The 24,582-nt window shown below is 40.1% G+C and overlaps 1 protein-coding gene across 7 annotated transcripts in view; it reads left to right on the top strand.

Annotated features, from left to right (window-relative positions):
* PDE5A (phosphodiesterase 5A) overlaps positions 1-24,582 on the top strand; it is a 164,846-nt gene that overhangs the window by 44,421 nt on the left and 95,843 nt on the right. For all 7 annotated transcript variants that reach the window (XR_007517605.1, XM_049885431.1, XM_049885430.1 and 4 more), the window contains 2 exons: positions 22,099-22,170; positions 24,008-24,097. Coding sequence is in view for 6 of the 7 variants with exons in the window: in XM_049885431.1 (XP_049741388.1) it covers positions 22,099-22,170; positions 24,008-24,097 (162 nt within the window). In the remaining variant the exon portion in view is untranslated. The remainder of the gene's footprint in view (positions 1-22,098; positions 22,171-24,007; positions 24,098-24,582) is intronic.

Here is a 24,582-nt window from a genome sequence, read left to right on the forward strand (position 1 = left end):
CTATGGCTGCTAACCAAAGGGTTGGCATTCGAATCCGCCAGGCACTCCTTAGAAACTCTATGGGGCAGTTCTACTCTGTACTCTAGGGTCGCTATGAGTCGGAATCGAATCAATGGCACTGGGTTTGGTTTTCAGGTTTTCAATAGATATATATGCAAACTTCTGTGTAGACATCTATTAAGAGCTAAGATTACATGGGTAACAGTGTTCTGTGAACTGTTAAACACTATGTATTCCTTCTTATTAAGTCCTCAGCTAAAAATCCCTATCATTCTAGGTTGAATTTAAATGAAAGAGCAAGAGATACTGGTTTTATAAAACTTTTGATTGATTGATAGTGAAATCTGTTTAGAATTCCAGGTCTGTTTGATTGTTAGAAATGATTTGCTGGTCATGAATACTATATTGGTTATCTTTTGAATCCTAACAAATTATCCCAAACTTAGTGGTTTTAAACAGCAAGCATTTCTTATTTCACAATTTCTGTGGTTTAGGAATTCTGGAGCAGTTTAGCAGATTTGGTGGTCTGGCCTCAGGTTTCTCATGTGGTTGCAGTCAGCATGAAGGCAGGCGCTACTTGACTTGGGTTTGAGTATGCACTTCCAAGAGGTTTCACTTGTAGGCAGGAGGCCTTAGTTCCTTGCTATGTTGGTGCTTGAGTGTCCTCCGTTAAGTTACTTGAATGTCCTCACGTGGCGGCTAACTCCCTCCAGAATGAGTGATTCAAGAGAGAGTAAGCAAGAAGGAAGCAGCAGTGCCTTCTATGACCTGGTCTCCAAAGTTGCACACTGTCACTATCATGATATTCTGTGCTTTAGAAGCATGTCACTAAGTTCAGACTTAAAGGTGAAGGGCGGGATAAGGCTTCACCTCTTAAAGGAAAGAGTATCAAAGAATTTGTGGAGATATTTTAAAACCAGCAGAAGTACCAATATATTTTGGGGTTTTATTCTGTTTCCTTAAAATTGGCCAAATGATAAAAGAGGAACTCTTCTTGTTAATTAAAATAATATTTTAAAATCATTATTTCCCAAACTTTCATGTACTTCAAAAATATGAATTACCGGAGGCAACATAGATTGGCTTTGAAAAAAGGTGGTATGTTGGTGTGTGTGTTTTTCAAGATTGGCGTGAGTAAAAGGAAAAAGAGGAAGTAGAGAATTAAAAAGAGGAAGACTGAGAAGAAGAGGATGTCTGCCCCTTTTGGCTGTGGCAAATGACTGAAGTATTAAGAGGCTTCAAAACTGTTATGCCAGAAATGCAGTTCTACATGAGCTCACTGTTTACGTGTAATGTAAGTACTTCTTAACGTTGACAGGAGATGCTCATTGGTACATCCTTAATGTATCTTTCTGCACCATTGCTTTCTGCCTCTGTTGGTGAATTAAGAGCAGAGGGAATATATCATTACTTTGGTACACTGTTTGCTTGCATATAAAATGGAAGGAGGGAAGTGACTGGAGACTGAGGCCATACAGGTAGGCAAGACAAGGTTACGAAGAGCCCTCTAAAATGCCATGCAAAGGAGGCACTGTTTTTTTTTTTTTTAAAGCCAGGAAACATTTGCAATCTCTTTGTCTACAGCATTACTGCTGCACAGTTTTCTCTGTTTAATATCTAACCCAGAGTCAAGTAATTTGACACTGGATAGATTTTGATAATTAAGTAATTTCCATGTTTGTTCATACACAGAGACAGTGTACTGTGTCTGGAGAAGGAGAAGCTGGTAAGGAGGCTTTTGTGATAATCCAGCAGAGAGGTGAACTGAGGCCGAGGGAACATGGAGAGTGGATTGTTACATTTCTGCTTTAGAGGTTGGGTGATTGATTTGACGGAAGATGAAAGGATAGGGAAGAATCTAGAATACTTTCTAGATTATTGGGTACGTTGTAAATAAGGGAGGGAGTTATGACATATACAGAGATAGTTAGTTTTGGGGGAACAAAACAATTAGCTCTTATTTTGGATATGCTGTTTCACTGTCTAATACTTTCTCCTCTCCCCTCAAATCTCAACAACTAACTACCCGTCCGCACTCTCAGCTGATAACCTTACTTACTATTTCAGTGAAAACTAAAGTAAAGCAATGAGAGGGTTATTTCCACAAGAGAACTCCCACCCTCATTCTCACCACACCCATCATCCGAGCCCCACATACTCTGGCTTCCCTTTCACTTCTAGGGATGAACTGTCTCTGAACCAGCAAAGGTCATTCTCCTGCTTGTGCACCAGATCTCATCCCATCTTACCTGCTCGAGGACACTGCTCAGCAGTGACTCTCCATGTCTGAAATCACCAACAGTCCGTCTCTACCAAATTGGTTCATCAGCATACAGGCATACCTTGTTTAATTGTGCTTTGCTTTATTGCACTTCGCAGATATTGTGCTTTTTACAAATGGAAGGTTTGTGGCAACCTTGCATCGACCAAGTATATTGATGCTGTTTTTCCAACAGCATGTGCTCACTTCATGTCCCTGTGTCACATTATGGTAATTCTGGAATATTTCAAACTTTTTCCTTATTGTTATATCTGTTATGGTGATCTGTGATCAGTGATCCTTGATGTTACTATTGTAATTGTTTTTGGGTGCCACAAACCATGCCCATATATTGGATGTGTTCTGACTGCTCCACCAACTGGCCATCCCCCCATCTCTCTCCCTGTCCTTGGGCCGCTGTATTCCCTGAGACAAGACAATATTGAAATTAGGCCAATTAATAATCCTACAGTGGCCTCTAAGTGTTCAAGTGAAAGCAAGACTCACACGTCTCTCACTTTAAATCAAAAGCTAGAAATGATTAAGCTCAGTGAGGAAGGCATGTCAAAAGCTGAGATAGGCTGAAAGCTAGGCCTCTTGCATCAAACAGGTAGCCGAGTTGTGAATGCAAAGGAAAAATTCTTGAAGGAAATTAGAAGCGCTACTCCAGTGAGCACGCAAATGATAAGAAAGCGAAACAGCCTTATTGCTGATATGGTCTAAATAGAAGATCAAACCAGCCACAACATTCCCTTAAGCCAAAGCCTGAGCCAGAGCCAACTCTCTTCGCTTCTGTGAAGGCTGAGAGAGGTGAGGAAGCTGCAGAAGAAAAGTTTGAAGCTAGCAGAGGTTGGTTCATGAGATTTACAGAACGAAGCTGTCTTCAAAACATGGAAGTACAAGGTGGAGCAGCAGGTGCTGATGTAGAAGCTGCGGGACGTTATCCAGCTGACCTAGCTGAGGTAACTGATGAAGGTGGCTGACCAAACAACAGATTTTCAGTGTAGATGAAACAGCATTCTGTTGGAAGAAGATGCCATCTAGGATTTTCATAACTAGAGGGGAGAAGTCCATGCCTGGCTTCAGACCTTCAAAGGATAATCTGACTCTTGTTAGGGGCTAACACAGCTGGTGACTTTAAGTTGAAGCCAGTGCTCGTTTACCATTCTGAAAATCCTAGGGCCCGTAAGAATTATGCTAAATCTACTCTGCCGGTGCTCTATAAATGAACCGCAAAGCCTGGATGATAGCACATCTGTTTACAACATGGCTTACTTAAAATTTTAAGCCTGCTGTTGAGATCTACTGCTCAGAAAAAAAACTCCTTCCGAAATATTACTGTTCATTGACAATGTACCTGGCCACCCAGGAGCTCTGATGGAGATGTACAAGGTGATTAATGTTGTTTTCATGCCTGCTAACAGAGCATCCATTCTGCAGGCCATGAATCAAGGAGTAATTTCAACTTTTAAAAACTTTTAAGTCTTATTGTTTGAGAAATACATTTCATAAGGCTATAGCTGCCATAGTGAGTCCTCTGATGGATCTGGGCAAAGTAAATTGAAAACCTTCTGGGAAAGATTCACCATTCTAGATGCCATTTCATGGGAGGAGTTCAAAATATCTACATTCACAGGAGTTTGGAAGAAGTTGATTCCAACCCTCATGGATGACTTTAAGGCGTTCAAGACTTTAGTGGAGGATTAACTGCAGATGTGGTAGAAATAGCAAGAGAACTAGAATTAGAAGTGGAGCCTGAAAATGTGACTGAACTGCTGCAATCTCATGATAAAACTGTAATGGATGAGGAGTTCCTTCTTATGGATGAGCAAAGAAAGTGGTTTCTTGAGATGGAATCTACTCCTGGTGAAGATGTTGTGAACATTGTTGAAATGATAACAAAGGATTTAGAATATTGCATAAACTTAGTTGATTGATCAGCAGCAGGGTTTGAGAAGATTGAATCCAATTTTGAAAGAAGTTCTGTCGTGGGTAAAATGCTATCAAACAGCATCGCATGCTACAGAGAAATCTTTTGTGAAAAGAAGAGTGAGTCGATGCGGCAAACTTCATCGTTGTCTTATTTTAACAAATTGCCACAGGCATCCCAGCCTTCAGCCACCACCTCCCTGATCAGTCAGCAGCCATCAACATCGAGGCAAGACCCTCTGCCAGCAAAAAGATTACAGCTTGTTGAAGGCTGAGATGATGGTTAGCATTTTCTAGCAATAAAGTATTGCATTTAGCAATTCATTTAGCAGTGAAGCTATGTACATTGTTTTTTTAGACATAATGCTTTTGCAAACTTAATAAACTACGCTGTAGTGTAAACATAACTTTAATATGCACTGGGAAACCAAAAAATCCATGTGACTCACTTTATTGCGTTAATTAATTTTATTGCAGTGATCTGAAACTGAACCCACGTTATCTCCGAAGTATGCCTATACGGATATGCAGATATCCTTCCCAACTTAAAAACAAAATGGGACATCCAGTTAATTCACCTAATAATGTGTTTAGTGCTTCTGTTCTACCTACTAGTTGGTAGTATACTTCCTGGGGTCTTAAAAGCTTGCATATGGCCATCCAAGGCACAACAATTGGTCTCAATTCTCCTGTAGCAACAGAGGAAGAGAGTCAGGAACACGAGGAAGAAAGGGAATGTGTGTTTAATTGCCTCCGTGAACAGCTGCCTCCTTTGCCATGAGACCAGAAGAACTGGATGGTGCCAGGCAACCATTACTGAACATTTTTATTAAAGATTTCAATAGAAGAATCCTGATCCAAAGGGGGAAAATGCAGAACACAATTTCAAATTCTCACAGACTCCAGACTTCCTGGAGCCATGGCAGCTGGATGAACCCCTGAAACTATTGCCCTGAGATAATCTTTAAACCTTAAAAAAAATTCTCTGAAGTCTTCTTAAAATCAAACAAGAGTTTAGCTTAACTAGTAAAAAAATGTCGGCCTTGAGCATTATATGCTCTTTTAAGAACTGCGTATCTGTATGGGATCAAAGTGACAACCGCAACTCGAGGGATAGGAACCTTAGGGGGCAGTGAATTCATGTTGATGGGGAAGGAACAACTCAGAAAAGGAGGGTGAGAATGGTTGTGCAACTTGAAGAATATAATCAGTGTCACTGAAATGTACATGTAGAAACTGTTGAATTAGTGCATGTTTTGCTGTGCATATTCTCAACAGCAACAAAATAAATAAAAATTAAAAAAAATAAAATGAATGAAAATCATAAGATTCAGTAAAACTCACTAAACCATTACCTTGGGGGAAAAATATGAAGACACTGTATCAAAATGTTTAATAATATTCTGATTAGTAGAATTCTGGGTGATTCTTTTTACACTTTTCTCAATGAACATAAATTACTTTAATACCTTAGAAACAAAACAAAAACACCCCCTGGGACACATCTTTCAGGACCTTTTTGTTTCTCTAATGACCATCAGAGCAAAAGGTTTTGAAGGCGTTGCCATATTTGCCTTTCCAGTTTCCCTTCATTCTTTCTGGAATATGTGCCATGCAAGCTTTCTTCCTCACTACTCTTGGAAAACCACTCTTAGCACGTATTGTGATTGAATTGCATTCCCCCAAAATACATGTTGAAATCCTGGACTTTATACCTGTAAATATGATCCTGTTTGGAAATAGGGTTTTCTTATACCTGCTCAGGTATGTTAGTTAGAGCATTCCTGAGTAGGCTGGGTTCTAATTCTAATTACTTCTTCTGAGTTTAAGAAAGAGCAAAATACACACAGAAAGACAGACGATGGAGACAGATGGATCTCTAAGGGTTGCTGGCGGCTACTGGAAGCTGAAATAGACAAGGAAGAACCTCCCCCTAGAACCACACCCTGAATTCAGACAAAAGTCTGAACTGAGAGAAAATAAGTTTCTGTTCTTTAAAGCCACCCATTTGTAGCACTTGGGTTTTGGCAGCATTAGGAAACTAAGACAGCAGAGTTCCAGTGACTTGCATAGGACAAGAGCTAGAGATCGTTTCTCAGTCTTCATCTTGCCCAGCCTGTCGGCAGCATTTGACGTTATTGGTAATCACTCCTTGTTCTGGATACATTTTTTCACTTGTTTTCCAGGACCCCAGGCTAGCCAGTTTTCCTCCTATCCCCCTGACTGCCTCTCTCCTTTCCTTTGCTGATGTCTCATCATCACAGCAACTCTAAATGGCTCAGTCCAGGGTGCTCGTCTCTGCTCTGGCTACACTCATTCTCTCGGAGATTTTATCTACTTTCATGGCTTTAAGTAACTTTTATATGCTGTAATATTTTCCTATGGCTGTTAGCAGAGTACCACAGTTTGGTGGCTTAAAGCAATAGAAATTCATCCCTTCATAGTTCTGGAGGCTAGAAGTCTGAAACCAGTATCACTGGGATGAAATCAGAGTGTTGGCAGGGCTGAGCTTTCTCTGGAGGCTCTAGGGGAGAACCCATTCCTTATCTTTTCTAGCTTCTGGTGGCTGCCAGCATTCCTTGGTTTGTGGCCATATTACTCCGTTCTTCAAGGTCCAAATCTTCACATCTCTCTCTGTTCCATCTTCACACTGTCTTCTCTGTGTGTCTGTGTCAAATCTCTCTCTTAGAAGGACACTTGTGATGGCATTAGGACCCACCGGACAATCTAGGATAATCTCTGCATCTCAAGATTCTTAAATTAAGCACATCTGCACAGAACCTTTTCCCAAGCAAGGTCACATTTGCATGTTCCAGAGACGAGGACCTGATAACTTTGGGGGCATTATTCAGCCCACTACATATGCTGACCAAATATATATTGCATCAATACTGCTGCAATTTAAACTCATATATGCAGCTGCTGATTTGGCTTCTTTACCTGTGTGTCAAATTGGCATCTCAAATAGAACATGTCCAAAACTGAACTCCGATCTTCCTCCCCACTAAACCTGCTCGTCTGTAATCTACCGCATCTCAGCTAACAACTTCTCTATCGTATCATCTATTCAGGCTAAATGCCTTGGAGTCACCCTTAACTCCTTTTCTCTTAACTGTGGACATCCACCTCATCAGCATGTACTGTTGGCTTTGCCTTTAGTCGGTGCTTACCACCCTGGTTTAAGCCATTAATATGTGTGATTATTATAGTAGTCTTCTCTAACTAGTATCCCTATTTTAAGCCTTCAGCTCCCTAAAGTCTAGACTCAAGACAAATTTTATCAAACTTATTAGATCCTGCCACTCCCTTGCTCGGAACCTTCCAGTGCTTTCCACCTCACCCCGTAAGAATGGCACAGAAGGCCCCACATGATCTGGCCCCTCCTGTACCCCTCTGACCTCACCTGTAGTCTACCCTCTTGCTTACTGCCCTCTAGCATGTTGATGTTCTTGCTGTTCTGGAACAAATCAGGCACGTCCAGCCCCAGGCATTTGCACTTGCTGTATCCTCTGCGTGGAATTCTCTTCCCTAGATGTGGCTCATTCCCTCACCTCCTTCGGGCTTTTGTTCAAATGACATCTAAGTAAGACTTTCTTTGACCACGCTTATTAAAGCGTAGCCATTATCCTTATTCTCTTCTCTGTTTCCACCATAGCATTTAGCCATTAATCACTGTCTGACATACTACATATTGACTTGTTGGATTGTTTATTGTGTGTCTCCCCTCATTTGCATGCTCAGATGTTTGCTATATATATATACACATATAAACCGAAACAAACCAAACCCAGTGCCGTTGAGTCGATTCCAACTCATAGTGACCCTATAGGACAGAGTAGAACCGCCCCATAGAGTTTCCAAGGAGCACCTGGCAGATTCGAACTGCCGACCCTTTGGTTCGCAGCCGTAGCACTTAACCACTACGCCACCAGGGTTTCCATATATATATATATATGTATACACACATATATGATCACCTCTTCAGGGTAATCATATTGATACCTAGTTTCTCATGGCAATAGCAGTGATCTGAGCACTCAATTCAACTCAAAGAAAGTGTTCTTTCAACCCCCTTTAATACTAACTTTAATTTTTAAATGAGATTCAGCCTGTTAAGTGTTTTGGTGCATGAAACTTGCTTTTCGCTGCTCTTGCTGTGTTCTTTCTCTTCTGTTTGTAATAGGGTGCACATTATGGGCACACTCCCTTACCCTGTAATTACTGGAAGCTTTATTAGCACAGTGCTTGCCAGGCTGTAGAGACACAGACCTAGTAGAAGCGCAGGCACTGCTGGAACACGCTTGATCCTGGCCTAAGGGAGTCCAAATCCAACAACACTGTCCAGGGTGAGCCTGTGCTCTGCAGCCCAGCATCTGGCAGAACACAGGACACCGCCCTTAAAACAAATCTCAGTTATAAGAGGATCCAAGGCTCTGAGGTAATTTTTGGCAGTGTCACATGTAAAGGTGAGCATAAACAGTGGTGGAATTATTTTGATAGCAGGTATGGTTTGTACAATGGATATTGACTACATAATTTTTTTTTTTTTTTATTGTTTTTTGGGCTTATTCCCAATTAGGCAGAGAGAGTGTGAAAGAAAGATCTCCAACTTGGAAGCAAAAATGACTTGGTCTTGGCTGCTGGCATTAAAGCAATGTTTCCTTGAGCCAGTTTCTTTGCCCATCTGTGCCTTAGAGGACTTGTCTGTAAAGTTTCAACATGAAGTATAAATGCGTGGGATCGTTTTGAAAGTCCTAGTGAGACAAGGAATGCAACAGGGCCCAGCACAGAGCTCTGCACCTAGTGAAGGTTCAGAAAAGGTTAGCTTCTCCCTTTGAGAATGCTTGCAAGGCCAGACAAATGGAGAAATGGAAAGTTAAACAACAACGGTAAACAGGGAAAGATAGCAAGCAGGCTCTTTTCTGGTATGTAGCCTTTGTGTCTCTGGCAATTTATAAAGAACTTACAAGGAGACTTTCTTCACAAACGCTACGTGCTGTTTTGTCTCAAGACTGAGTTTTTGTATCTAGTTCCCCACGCAGCTAGGTTGCAGACGTTGTTGTTGTTGTTAGCTGCCGTCAGATTGGCCCCTGACTCGTAGTGATCCCATGCACAACTGGATGGGACCATTGTGACCCACAGGGTTTTTGTCAGCTGATTTTCGGAAGTAGCTTACAGGCCTTTTTTCCTAATCTGTCTTAGTCTGGATGTTCTGCTGAAACCTGTTGAGCATCATAGCAACACTCAAACCTCAACTGATAGATGGGTGGTGGCTGTGCTTGAGGCGCATTAGCTGAGTATCGAACCCAGTTCTCCCACATGGAAGGTGAAAATTTTACCGCTGAACCATCACCACCCCTGCCCCTTAAGACCTTTACTTCATTGCTTAAAAGCCAATGTGGCAGAGAGTTTAGTATTTGGCAGGGAAGAGGAATTTCTATTCTGCGGAGGGATGAGAATAAACACTAAGATCAAGAATTATGCTCAACATCCCCTCGTCTGGCAGGAACTCAGTCTCAGGTTGGCTCGACTCCCATTGGATATTCCTGGGGCAGGACAGGTCCTGACCCCCAGCGGCTTATTTCCCATGGCCCACCTGGGGAACACACCCTACCTAACAGCACAGAGCAAATATTCAGGACCTCAGCCTGGGTCGCCATTACTGGGACAGCTGGGAACTCGGCACGTGGGCCATGTTCACATACCAGCAGCAATTATAAATTCACTTAAAAAAAAATACTTTTTAAACACTGAGTTAAAATTTACATACAGTGAAATACGCAGATCTTAATGTACACTTTGATGTATTTTGAGAAATGTATATACACCTGTGTGACTAACAACCCAGTCAAGATATAGAACATTTTCATCATTCTAGTCATTCCCCACCACCTACAGGGAACACTGTTCTGATTTCTATCACCACAGATTCGTTTTGCCTCTTCTTGAAGAATCTGCTTATTTTTGAGATGGTGTTATTATCCATTTTCCCCTGAAATGTAAGTTTTTTATGTTGAAAAAATGGTTTTTGGCTATAAAAACTTGTCACAAGATTTAGGCTCTCAATCAGGGAAAACAGAACTCTTACCAGCCACCTTAGGCTTTTGATTCTTAAAGTTATAATTTAGAAAATTTTTCCATTCCCTTTGATGAAAATATGCATTAAGAAGATAAGGATACTTGTGGGATTATGGAGCCGTGGTACAGTGGCTAAGAGCTGGGCTGCTAACCAAATGGTCAGCAGTTCAAATCAACCAGCCGCTCTTTGGAAACTCTATGGAGCAGTTCTACTCTGTCCTATAGGGTCGCTATACGTCAGAATTGACTTGATGGCAGTGGTTTTATGGGATTATGGAATCTAAAGAATAAGCCTTGGTATGTTCTGGAAACTCTTTGGTCTTCATGATTCCTTCAGTTTAAAAGAACAGTGCTTAAAAACTGTATTTTATACTAGTGCTACTTTCACTTTTCCCTGGTGGGGAGTAGTAGAAAGAATTTAGGTTTCAGTACCAGACCTGGACTACATTTGGGTCTGCATGTTCCTAGACTAGCTGTTGAACTTTCCTGAACGTCAGTTTCCTCTGTGGTAAAGTGGGGAGAATAATGTCTACCTGAAAGCATTGTGTTAAAGATTAAATGAATTAATAGATACAAAATGCCTGTCACATAGCAGACTCTCCCTTCATGTTCTTTTTTTAATGGCAAACTTTTTAACATTATGAATTTTTCTTTTTTTGATTGGAAATAGGTTTTTTAACTATGTTAGAGACACTGGCCGTTGGTCATACATTTTTTTTCCCCAAACAGCTTTATTGAGATGTAATCTATGTTCCATACAGTTCATCCATTTAAAGTATACAATTCAATGGCTTTTAGTATAGTCACAGATATGTGCCTCCATCACCATAATCAATTTTAGGACATTTTCATTACCACTGAAAAGAAACCCCACAAGAAACCCCACACCCCTTAGTCATCACCCTGTAATGGTCATTTATTTCTGATGCCAGTTATCTAGGGCTCTGCTGTCTATATCTTGCAACTTCCTAGAAGCTTCCTTCAACTTGGCTGACTCTTCCTAGCCAGCCAGGCTGTGAGAACAGGCTCAAGGCGTCTAATTCTCTGATATTCTAACTTGTCTTATTCCCCAACCTTGGACAGTCCATAAGCATTCTCTTCAGATAAATAGTAGGGGAATAGGTGCTTATGCATAAAGATGGAGAAGACAGAGCACAACCCAGTAAAGCCAGTCTTGCTAATCACTTAAAGAAATATCAAACCTTGATTCTAAAATTTATTAATGAAAACCAAACATCCCAGAACAACAACAAAATGGGTTAAAATTGTCAAAGGTATACATAGGTAACATAGAGAGGGAAACCAGTATAACCAATAAAAATGACAAAGTTGTTCATTCTCTGTAGTACTCAGGAAAAGATGAAGTAAAGCAATAATGATACACAGTTTTATACCTGTCATATTGATAAACATTAAAAAGCCTGATAATACAGGAGCTGGTTAGGATGAGAAGTTAATAGGAAGTCGTATGTATTGCTGGTAAAGATATAAATTTCTGTAATCCGTTTGAAGATTTCACCAGAAAAACTCTTACACGTGTGCACGAGGAAACATACACAAAGATGTTCATTGTAGATGTATGAAATAGCAAAAAATTGCAAAAACTCCAGACATCCATCATTTGGAGATAAAAGGAATCCAGTTTGATGTGAAATGCAATACCAAAACGAGACCAAACCCAGTGCCGTCGAGCTGATTCCAACTCATAGCGACCCTATAGGACAGAGTAGAACTGCACCGTAGTTTCCAAGGAGCGCCTGGTGGATTCGAACTGCTGACCCTTTAGTGAGCAGCTGTAGCACTTAACCAGTATGCCACCAGGGTTTCTGTGAACTACAATATTGTATATAAATTCATGAGCCAGATCTATATAGATTGACTGGAAACAATGCAAGCTGCAAAATGATGCACATTACGTGGTACTATATTTATGTAACCTTTTGAAACAAAATTAGTACATCTTGTTTATAGAGTCATATATTTGGTAAGACTATAATGACAGTGATTGACTCTGGAGAGGAGGCAGAAGAAGGCAAACAAAGCCTAATTTAATTTTCTTTTAATTTAATCTTTTTTGAAACAAAGCATTACCAATTAGTAATAGTAATTCTATATCTGTGCTTCTCAAAGTGTCTCTGAACCAGCAGCATTTGGCATCACCTGAGAACTTTCAGAAAACCCTGGTGGAGTAGTAGTTAAGAGCTATATGGCTGCTTACCAAAAGGCAGTTTGAATTCACCAGGCGCTCCTTGGAAACCCTGTGGGGCAGTTCTCCTCTGTCCTATAGGGTCACTATGAGTCGGAATCGACTCGACGGCAGTGGGTTTGGGATTTTTTGGGGAAAACTTTTAGAAATAGAAATTTCCAGGCCCCACCAGAATCTACTGAATCTGAAGCTGTGGGGACAGAGTCCAGCAAGCCGCTTTAACAAGGCCCCCGTGATCCAGTGGACACTACCACTGCCCTAGATGACAAAGACCTGTGTATTTGCTATCTGGTTCTCTGTGATTTTCTACATTTTTAAACTTTTAAATTAAAAATAACAGTCTTGAGCTTTCCTTTCCCTCTCAAAGTCCTTTTAGGCTATACATTTCAACCGCATAATTAAAAGGCTTTTTAAGAACATGACCTTCTTACTGTTACAGAAAGCCCTCTGATTTGAGTACTTTTCTTTATATCAAGCAAAGGGTAGAGAAGGAAAAAATGGGCAGATGTAAATAATTATTATTTGAATGTGAGTTGTCCAGTAAGCACATCACTCTAAAGGAAAAAAAAAATTGATTCCCTCTGTCGGGATCAATTTGTGATCTCTTTCTCCCACCCGTCATCATCAACAAGTATCTATCAAACTTTGAGTGCATTCAGAACAATGTAAAGTATTGGTGCTACTCCAAGACATTAAGATACCAATCATATCCTCAGGAAACAATCTAGTTGGAGAATTAAGATACGAGCAGAGAAGATGAGGTTACAAAGAATACTTCAGTGGCAAACATAAGTTGTTGTTAGGTGCTGTCGAAGTTGTTCTGACTTATCGAGACCCTGCGTACAATGGAACTAAACACTACCCGGTCTTGTACCACCCCCACAACCGTTGTTATGCTTGAGCCCTTTGTTACAGCCACTATGTCAGCCCATCTCATTGATGGTCTTCCTCTCTTTCACTGACCCTCTACATTACCAAGCATGATGCCCTTCTCCAGAGATTGATCCCTGCTGATAGCGTGTCCAAAGTATGTGAGACATAGTCTTGCCATCCTTGCTTCTAAGGAGCTTTCTGGTTGTACTTCTTCTAAGACAAATTTGTTCATTCTTTTGGCAGTCCAGGGTATATTCAATATTCTTCGCGAACACCACAATCAGACATATGGTATACACAACTGCAAATTTCAGAGGGGTAGACATTTTGTAGATTCAGCCTCAATAGATGTGGTTAACACATTGCTGTCGAGTCGATTCCAGCTCATAGCAGCCCTATAGGACAGAGTAGAACTGCCCCATAGAGTTTTTCAAGGAGCACCTGGTGGATTTGAATTGCCAGCCTTTTGGTTATCACTTGTAGCACTTAACCACTATGTCACCTCTATTGCCTTCTTTCGCAATAGAGGCGATAGAAGGCAATATTCCAAGGAATGATGTGAACAAAAGTCATTGTAGCATTGTAATCCAATGGCCCATGTAAGTGATCTTAATTAAAGCTAGGGTATGGAAAATTATGCAGTCTTCAATTTTTATCCTATAGATGGATGGAACCATTAAAAATGTTTGATTAATGAGGTGATCTCTATGTGCAAGCTGTGTCCCAAGAGAAGTTTGGCATAAGTATCAAAGATGAACTGAAGGCAAGAAGGCAATTAGGAATGAGATGTCATCTTCTGATGAAAACAGAAGATGTAATGTTGGGTGAGGAAAAGTGAGGAAGCAGTGGAAGAATGTGAGGATAGTAGTTCTAATGGAATGTGTTAGTTTCCTATTGCTGCTATTACAAATTTGGTGGCTTAAAACAACACAAATTTATTATCTTTGAGTTCTGGAGGTCGAAATTCTGAAATAGTTCTCACTGGGCCAACATCAGGGTGTCAGTAGAGCTTGTTCCTTTGTGATGTCTCTGGGAGAGCATCTGTTCTCTTGCCTTTTTCAGCTTGTAAGGCTGAAAGCAGAGAATACCAGAAAGATCTTTACCTGTGTTCTATTGACTATGCAAAGGCATTTGATCGTGTGGATCATAACAAATTATGGATAACATTGAGAAGGGTGGGAATTCCAGAGCACCTAATTGTGCTCATGAGGAAACCGTACTTATACCAAAAGGCAGTCATTTGAACAGAACAAGGGGATACTGCGTGGTTTAAAGTCAGGGAAGGTGTGTATCAGGGTTGTATCCTTTCATCATACCTATTCAATCTGTATGCTGAATAAATAATTCAAGAAGCTGTACTATATGAAGAAGAACGGGGCATCCAGATTGGAGGAAGACTCATTAACAACCTTACTTGCTGAAAGTGAAGAGGACTTGAAGCACTTACTGATGAAGATCAAAGACCACAGCCTTCAGTAGGGACTACACCTCAGCATGAAGAAAACAAAAATCCTCACAACTGGACCAATAAGCAACATCATGATAAGTGGAGAAAATATGGAAGTTGTCAAGGATTTTATTTTACTTGGATCCACAATCAGCACCCGTGGAAGCAGCAGTCAGGAAATCAAAAGATGCATTGCATTGGGCAAATCTGCTGCAAAAGACCTCTTTAAAGTGTTAAAAAGCAAAGAGGCCACTTTAAGGACTAAGGTGTGCCTGACCCAAGCCATGGTGTTTTCCATCACCTCACATGCATGCAAAAGCCAGACGATGAATAAGGAAGACCGAAGAAGAATTAATGAGTAAGGAAGACCGAAGAAGAATTAATGCCTTTGAATTGTGGTGTTGGCAAAGAATATTGAATATAACATGAATGCCAAAAGAACAAACTTGTCTTGGAAGAAGTACAGTCAGAATGCTGCTTGGAAGCAAGGATGGTGAGACTATGTATCGCATACTTTGGACATTTTCTCAGGAGGGACTAGTCCCTGGAGAAGGACATCATGCTTAGAAATAGAGGATCAGCGAAAAAGAGGAAGACCCTCAAGAAAATGGATTGACACAGTGGCTGCAACAATGGGTTCAAGCATAGCAACAATTGTGAGGACGGTGCAGGACTGGGCAGTGCTTCATAATTGTTGTACATAGGGGTGCTATGAGTCAGAACCGATATGACGGCACCTGACGACAAAGGTGCTTACATTCATTGGCATGGCCCCTCACTCCATCTTCAAAGCCAGCAGTGTGGCATCTTCAAATCTCTCTTTGACTGTGTTTCATGCCTCCCTGTGTCCCTTATAAAGATGGTGTGATTACCTTGGGTCTACCCAGATAATCCAGGATAAACAAACAAATGAAGAAAAGCAAATCCATTGCTGTTAAGTCGACTCTGACTCATAGTCACCCTGTAGGACAGAGCAGAACTTCCCCATAGGGTTTCCAAGGCTGTAATCTTCATGCCACATCTTTCTTCTGTGGAGCAGCTGGTGGGTTTGAACCAGTGACCTTTCAGTTAGCAGCCAAGTGCTTCATGACTGATCCACCAGGGCTCCTTAATCCATAATAACCTCCCCATTGTAAAATCCTTAATTTAATCATATCCACAAAGTCCCTTTTGACATTTAAGGTAATATATTCATAGGTTCTTGGGATAAGAATGTAGGCAACTTTGGTAGGGATACCATTATTTTACCTACTACATGGACTACCACATCACATAATTTTATAATTACTGCACCATAATTTGGTGATTGCTTCGAATTTGGAAGAGAGGTAAAAAAAAGTCTTGGTTGGTCATGGCAGCCCTCGCATTTTCAGTTTGCTTATCGTAAAACAGAGGTAGGAAAGGGTATGGGGTAGATTCCCTTCCAAGCCTAACAATCTCTGACCAGAATGTCAGCTCCAGGAAGACAGAGATTTTTATCTGCTTTGTTCACTACTGTATCTCTACCGTCTAGACCGGTGTCTAGTGTGTAAAAAAGAAAGTGTGTAGTAGGCAATTATTTGTTAAATAAAATATTTGTTGCTGAATGAATGGGTGAGATAAGGAAAAGTGTAAAAAGAGCACTGGGAAGAATTCTCCGGTGGCTCCTGACATGGTGTTAAATTCTCATTTTCTTGGTGATGTATGGTATTTGGCTCAAGTTATAGATTGTCTTGAGTCCTGCCATTTGTATGGAGACATTATACTGGATAGGGGAGAGGGATAGCTAAGATCTGTAGAGTCTGTTCCTCCCCGACCCCTGCTTTTAGTCTCTACTGTAAGCATCCTTGGAACAGGGACTGAATGGGGAAATATATTGGGATTGATGTATGGCCTCAGTAAGTAACTGGGGCAGCTGCTGATTGAAGAAATTGCTCACTGTGGCAATGATCAGTTGCCCCTGAAACCACCAGCTGTCACATTCCACACTGCTTACCCAGCGAGAGTTGAGTCTTGCCCTTTGCATTCCTAAAGGAACAAGTCGACCCTGTGAGGTTATAATACCCATTTATGCTGTGGAAAATGCCAGTAAAATAGAAAACAGGGAGGCTCCTTTGTGTTTAAAAAAAAAAAAGACCATAGAGTACCAGCATCTGAGGGTACAGGTATCTAGCAGGTAGGCAGAAGTGAGTGGGCTTTCGGATATGGAAGCTAACATTTTTAGGAGCTTTGCTGCTCAGGTCTGAAATCTGCCATATACTTATGTTATCTTCGAAAAATGACATTTAAAAACCTATGGTTAGCAGCTACTTGGCTTGAAGAAAATAAACTAATTTTTTTTAAAAGAGCAATAGATGAAAGAAGAAGGAAGCCCTTTGTACGCTCAGGATAGGAACAGAGTGCTGGTTTTGCTCCAGGTCCTTGAAATTAGAAGAGTTAGACTACTCTTTGTCTTTACTGACGGTGTCTTTCGACACACAATGTGCCTTTTCTTCTATTTCCTCACGTAAAATACTTAACCCAAGGCAGTGCTGTTTTTAAAATGTCACCCTTCTGGAATGGAGGCACATGTATGTATTAGATGTAATTTTCTGGCCTGATAGTCTCTTAAAAGAACTTGCCTGTGTTTTTTTTTTTTCAAATACCAATTATGTTTAATTAACCATCTCTTAAACAAATTAACCTCTTGTATATCAATCTATGAAGTCATTAGTGAGGGAAATAATTGTTTACCAGAAAGGGTGAAAAACCTATTGTTGGAAGCCATCATTTCCATCAAGTTGCCAAATGGTAAATATCTAGTTCTAATATCTAAGGAAAGAAATTAAATGTATAGCATTAAAGACCTGGTGTTCAGGAGATATATGGTTTTGAAGCAGATGAACAAGGCTTCTGGTCAGTTTGCCAGATGGAACAGATGTAGAAGCATTAGAAGAATAACCCCCTGCTCCAAGCAGTAGAAGTAGTAGATAAAATTTCACCAAAAACAAAATTTTATACATACACATACGTATATGTGTATACACACACATACATATATATCCACTAAGACCCACTGCTGTTGAGTTGATTCCAACTCATAACGACCCCGTAGGATTTCCACGGCTATAAATTGGAAGCAGACTGCCGTATCTTTCTCTCGCAGAGGCGCTTACAGTTTTCAAACTGCCACCCTTTTGGTTAGCAGTCTGGCACTTTAAGGACTGCGCCATCAGCAAAACGTGTATATATATACTCAAAATGAAGAAGGGGAAGACCCCAGGTGTGCCAGAAACAAAGAAGGGAATCCACAGTAAGAAAAATGCGTGAAACCAAAAGCCAGCTGAATTCCTGGAGGTATGAGTTTCAGGTATAGGCTCTGTGTTTGAGGTTAACATCTGCCTGAGATGTTAATGCTTGTCGATGCCACAGACATGATGGGAGAAGTTGGGGGAGGGGGTGTGGGGGGAGAAGCTGGAAATAAACTCCTATAGAAAATCTAGATCTGTGAAAGTTCTGTCTATGAAATTAGTCCTAGCAGAACTCCACCAGCAGCCAGGAGAAGCAGCAAGGGAGCTTGCCTTCTTCTGCCTTCAGCTGAGGTAGAAAGAAGAGACATCTGTGAAACATCAAAACACAAGCCTGTGCCACACACGGGAATGGAGTTCAAATTCACACGACCAGTGTAGAACAAAGACAAACAGGGATTCACTGTATATAGACACTTCATGACTCAGGGAACACGAGACTTCCATGGAAAACAGTCCCAGCTAAGGATGGGTGAAGGAGAGTTTGCAGATGAAACAAACAGGAGAACTTCTTTCCCAAGAATTAGAGATGGTAGAAAAATCTGAAAGAGACTTTAAAGTATGCATGTTCAAAGATACAAAGGGAGGAAATAGGCCAATATTTAAAAGGAAAAAAAAACAGATTTGAAAAAAAAAAAGAATTAAATAGGAGTTCTAGAAGTGAATAATAGTTATCAAACTGCCTGAACATTATTGTGTTGGTTGAAAATTGTCAATAATGGAGTCTACTCAGTATAGTTTCAGGGACAGTGTCTTAGTCATTTAGTGCTGCTGTAACAGAAATGGAAACCCTGGTGGCGTACTGGTTAAGTGCTTGGGCTGCCAACCAAAGGGTCGACAGTTCGAATCCACCAGGCGTTCCTTGGAAACTCTATGGGGCAGTTCTACTCTAGCCTATAGGGTCGACGGCACTGGGCTTGGGCTTGTAACAGAAATACCACAAGTGGATGGCTTTAACAAAGAGAAGTTTATTTTCTTCACAGTAAAGTAGGCCAGAAGTCCAAATTTGGGGTATCAGCTCCAGGGGAAGGCTTTCTCTCTGTGTCGACCTTCTTATCAATCTGCCCTCAGACTAGGAGCTTCTTTGCACAGGAACCCTGGGTCCAAAGAACACGCTATGCTCCCGGCACTGCTTTCTTGGTGGAATGAGTTCCCCCTGTCTCTCTGCTCTCTTCTTTCTTTTATATCTCAAGAGGTAGCCTCAAGACACAACCCAATCTTACAGATGGAGCCCTGCCTCACTAACTCCACTGCAGCCCATCCTCCTTCATTAGCATCATAGAATCAGTATTTACAACATGTGGGAAGGTCACATAATACTGGGAATCATGGCCCAGAGAAATTGATACACCTGTTTTGGGGGGGGGGTACATAATTCAATCCATGACAGGCATTGCTCTTGTTAACTAGAGAGAAAAATTTTCAGCCCACAGTTAGAAATTACGCTTATTCTATAAATATTCCTGAGTGCAAAACATGCAGATTAAAACTTAATTGTATACTGGTGCAAATGACTGATTTAGTTTTGGGGGGATATAGATTTTAACAAAGAGTAGCTCTAGGAACTATCTATCCCCTTGTCTACTGGAGAAGCCTTGTTGTAAGTGCCCTTCTACATAAATGAAGATGCTGCCAACCCATTGGGAACAGGCCATGCTTGGGTTTTTGCTGTTCTGTTAAAAAATGATGCTCACTGACCCATCAACAAATATTTACACCCTCTTCCTTTCCAGCTCTCCCCTTCCACCCCAGATGATTGTTCAGTCACCCAGTGTAGAGATCACTGACCTAGTTAAGGGTATCTGCAGCCTGCAGACACGGACAACGTGAGCTAATTGGCCCACACAGTCTTTGACCTCATTTTCAAAGGACTCTAATAACCTAAGCCGACCAACTTTATTACTTTTACTAGACTTCATTTCAGAAAATACATTATGTAGGTTATTTTCCTCTTTTTCTTTATCACTCTCACCTGTCAATTTGTGGTAATATGATAGTCTAAAATATGAATATAGTTTAATTATTGGTCATTTAATAAGCAGCTGGCTTTTTGTCCATGTATATTATTGAGTGAACAGGAGTCTGTCTCCTTAGTCGCTTGTTTTGTTCACTGCCTCAGACAGCTCTGGGTACAAATAGTATATCAATATGTGCTTTTTATATTGTTTAATTATCCAAGGAGTTTTCATAAGAATCTCTATGTCTGTTTTCAGCTCATCTCCCTTAAAATGAAGATTTAAAATTTAGGTCTTTCTTTTACAAAACTATTTCTAATACATAAAAACTCAAATGTCACTGTTTCTGAGGTGCCTTCTCTTTCATCCATATTAGGTAAACCCTCTCTGTGTTCCTAGAAATCTATGGGCGTCTGTGTCCTAAAACCAATCATGCTGTCCTACTGTGCTATAAGTGTATGCTATGTATCACCCGTTCTTGATTCTAAGCTCTTTCATGGTAGTCTGTGGCTGCTATACAAGGTCAGCAATTCGAGTCTACCAGCACAGCACTCCTTGGAAGCCCCATGGGGCAGTTCTACTCTGTCCTATAGGGTTGCTATGAGTTGGAACCAACTCTGCAGCAAAGGGCTTTTTTTTTTTTTTTTTTTTGGCACATAGTAGGCACTTCATTGTTTGTTGAGTGAATGAATGAATGGGTGAACACTTAAAATAACCTAGTTGTACTGGTGCCACCATATATTAGACCCCATTGACCCTCAAGTGGTTCTTATCAATTATATTTCAAGGGAGCTTGCTTATCCACACTCCAAACATTTTCTGACATTGGACAAAAGCTCTCCTAGGCATTTAGCCATTAAGGTTGGTGCATGTAGAAGTCTGTCAGCTCTTTTCAAGAGCTAAAGATTATGTAAAGAATAAGGGAGAAATGAACTAAGGGCATTAAAAAGTACTGGTTAATTGGATATTTCTGCTTTATATGTCAGTTCTTTTACTCTATATTTGAAAAAATAAGGGGGAGGGAGATTTGTTGAGAAGACCAGAATACCATATTAGATAAGAATGTTTTCCACCTTCCTTGTTCTGCTGTCCTAGAGGGAAATTTTATATTCTTTTCTTAAAGCTGAGGGACTAGAGGAAACTGAGAATTTAGAAAGCAAGGGTGAACAAAACTAAGGACTTCGTATTTTTTAAATGGAACCGTTCAGGAGATGATGACTTATACCACTGAACTAAATTGCAGAAGGAAAGGAAGAACAGAATTTGTATGTAGTATAGAGGCGGCGAAAGTCAGTTGAAGGCCTTTAGGTAATATCTCAAGCAAAAGCTAAAACTAAATGGTTAAGTAAAACACCTTTTCAAGCACAAAATTGAAAGGGTTCCTAAAGTCTTGCTGCATCTTTTGATGAAATTTATGGCATATTTGCAGACAGAGTTTAGCCTAGTCTCCTTAAGGTATAGTTTATCTTCCAGATACCTCACCTATTTGAAATAAGACCTTTGTTAATTCCTGTTTTGATTTTTCAGTAATCTCTTTCCCCAAAAATAAGTCTTTAGAAGGTAAAATAATTTTCAGGAAAGAAGTTGGACTACATCCCTACAATAAGAATTCTTTTCGCCCAGTGGTCCTCTTACTTTTTAATGTCTGTGATTGGTTACTGGGCTCTGTTTCATTTTTAGTAAAAGAGCATTTGGCCCTTTTGAAAAAAAACATTTAAAGCCAATATAAAATGTTTATTTTATCTTATATTTTATTTGAAATGTAACAAATTTTTTTTTTTTTTATCATTCAGAAACTGTAGAAAATATTCAGTTAACATGTGACTGCCAGTAATTTTATTCAAAATGCAGGGTGAAATCACAAAGTCAAATAAGATTTGAACCACAAGAAGCTCATTAGGATAAAGAGTGTAGTAAGTGATGTAGAACTCCCTCAGTTGCTGAGGGTTTTCTTTTCTCTTTGTTGCTTAGTGTTATTTTAAAGCACATGGAATTAGAAATTCTTCTGTAAACACTCTTTGGTGAATTTATAACAATAATTACATTCAACAGAACACTTAACTGCTTTTCTGTTCTTATACCAGGTTGTTGGTGTCGCTCAGGCCATCAACAAGAAATCTGGAAATGGTGGGACGTTCACAGAAAAAGACGAAAAGGTACCAAAACCTGTGTCTGGTGTGATGCCAACTGCTGTCAAGTCACCTTCAATTCATGGTGGCCCCATGTGTGTCAGAGTAAAACTATGCTCTGTAGGGTTTTCAATGGCTGATTTTTTTCAGAAGTAGATCACCAAGCCTTTCTTCTGAGGCATTTCTGGGTGGACTTGAACTTCCAACCTTTCAGTTGTCAGCCAAGTATGTTAACCGTTTGTACCACACGGATACTCCTTATCTAGACCTCTGGAATTAGTTCCTGAAATTGTTGATCATGAAAAACAGTATGATTAAAAACGATTGGAAATGTTTGGAAGTTTGTATTTCCTGTCACTAAATACAGTGCTGCCTTGACTCCAGGGTGCCTGTGTTATTCAGTTCCTGCTTCTCCAGCAGAAACCTCAGACTCTCTGCCCACTGAGCAGCCAGGCCTCCACTGGGGCTGTGCGCATGGTGGGGCTGCACAAAGGGTGACTTAGGGTGTTTTAACTGCCTCATTTACCTTTCATCACTGCTGTAAAGACATTCGACCTGAAGTAAAAAACCCCCAAAGCACTGCTTCAAGTTCAGTACTCCAGGTTGACTGAAAATTGGAATTGCCTCTTGGTGAAGCAAGTATCAGAATGTTTTATAAGCTTTGCACACAGACGGTGGGGCGCCAAGGTGTGAATTCAGGCTGGACGATGTGAATTTCACTTCAGAAAGAGAGGTGGTCAGCATTATTTTATGACTTTTCTCATCCAACTCTGAAGGAATACATTCTGCACACCAAATTTGACAGGCTTTCCGGGACGGAAGCCCTTAAATCCGTTTATAACTTCATTCTGTCAGTAGGTTTTATTATTTCTTCTACTGAATCTGTCATTATATGTATATTGTAGAGCCCACTAAATTCTTCCTGTTCCTAGCTTATTGCTATTTATTTTGTTTTCCTCTGAAAATTATTGGGAGCTTTGAATTTGGAAAGTATTCAAACAAGACATCGTTATTTTTGTCTGCATGTTGTAGGCGGATTGGCACCTGTGTTGGTCTCCATATTTTAATTGCTTCAGAATATAGAAAGTACCTTTTTAAATCAGAGTACTAAACATCTAGTCTCCTATTTTATTAATGGCACCTGAGAATATTTGGTGGGAAAACATGATTCCAAATTGGCTTCTATTCTATTATTGGTTTATAGTTCCTTAATATAAATTCTTCTTAAATTTATGTACTTTTTTTGGTTCTGTCACCTCTTGGCAAGATAAATCCATAATTGTGAATAAAGTGTCATATTCTGAAGATTTATTTTAATCAGTGATTAATACAATTGTGAGCACATTACACTAGTATAGTATGCTGAGGATAATAAATCAATGTGAAAAAGAACATATTTAAAGTTACAAAATATTTGAAACTTTATATGGGGCTGCTATTGCCAATAATCTATTAACAAGTATGTGAGCTTCCATTTACCCCAGTAATAAGTTATTTATAGCCTCAGCATGGATCCAAGTCTTAATACCATGCAGAGAGTACACCAAATTGCAATTTTAAGTGATCTAAAGAGGTCTGCATCTTAGTTCCTCCCCTTTTTCTCCGTATTCATTTACACCTAACGTGACCACAGGGGACTGTGTTAAGACTTGTCATCTACTGGTGGTGCCATTTAGCTGACACTTGCTTTGCATCAATTCCTAATTTTAAGTTTTTAATCAAAAGAGACACCTACACTTTCGACTTTCTAATATGTGTTTCGACTCAAAATAGTTTTGGATGCTGTTTGTGTTTCAGGAAATATAACTAGACAGTTTTATAGACAGCTCTTATTTGGCTGTTATCTTATTTATCTGTTTTCTAGGACTTTGCTGCTTATTTGGCATTTTGTGGTATTGTTCTTCATAATGCTCAACTCTATGAGACTTCACTGTTGGAGAACAAGAGAAATCAGGTAAGACTTGATTGCTAAAGAACCAAAAAAAACCAAACCCAGTGCCGTCGAGTTGATTCTGACTCATAGCAATTACTAAAGAGAGAGTATTAAAAAAAAAAAAAGCCAAGCCCATTGCCGTCAAGTTGATTACACTCACAGCAACTCTGCAGGACAGAGTAGAACTACTCCATGTGGCTTCCAGGGAGCACCTGGTGGATTCGAACTGCCAACCTTTTGGTTAGCAGCCATAGCTCTTAGGTACTGTGCCACCAGAGAGAGTATATACATCTTTTAAAAAATTTTGTAAAAATTTTTATCTAAGTAATACATGTACATGGTTAAAATTTCAAATAGATTCAGCTTCGAACTCTTTTTCTTCTGGTGGTTATTTTAGCCGTTTCTTCTCATAGTTATTTCCATTCTCTATTTCCATACTCAGTTGCATTATCACTGTTAGACAGTATTCACTGGCTTGAAAGATGAAGATTTATCTGACTTTGACC

Source organism: Elephas maximus, chromosome 5 (genome assembly GCF_024166365.1).
Source record: "Elephas maximus indicus isolate mEleMax1 chromosome 5, mEleMax1 primary haplotype, whole genome shotgun sequence".
In the NCBI taxonomy this organism is placed as follows: Eukaryota; Metazoa; Chordata; class Mammalia; order Proboscidea; family Elephantidae; genus Elephas; species Elephas maximus.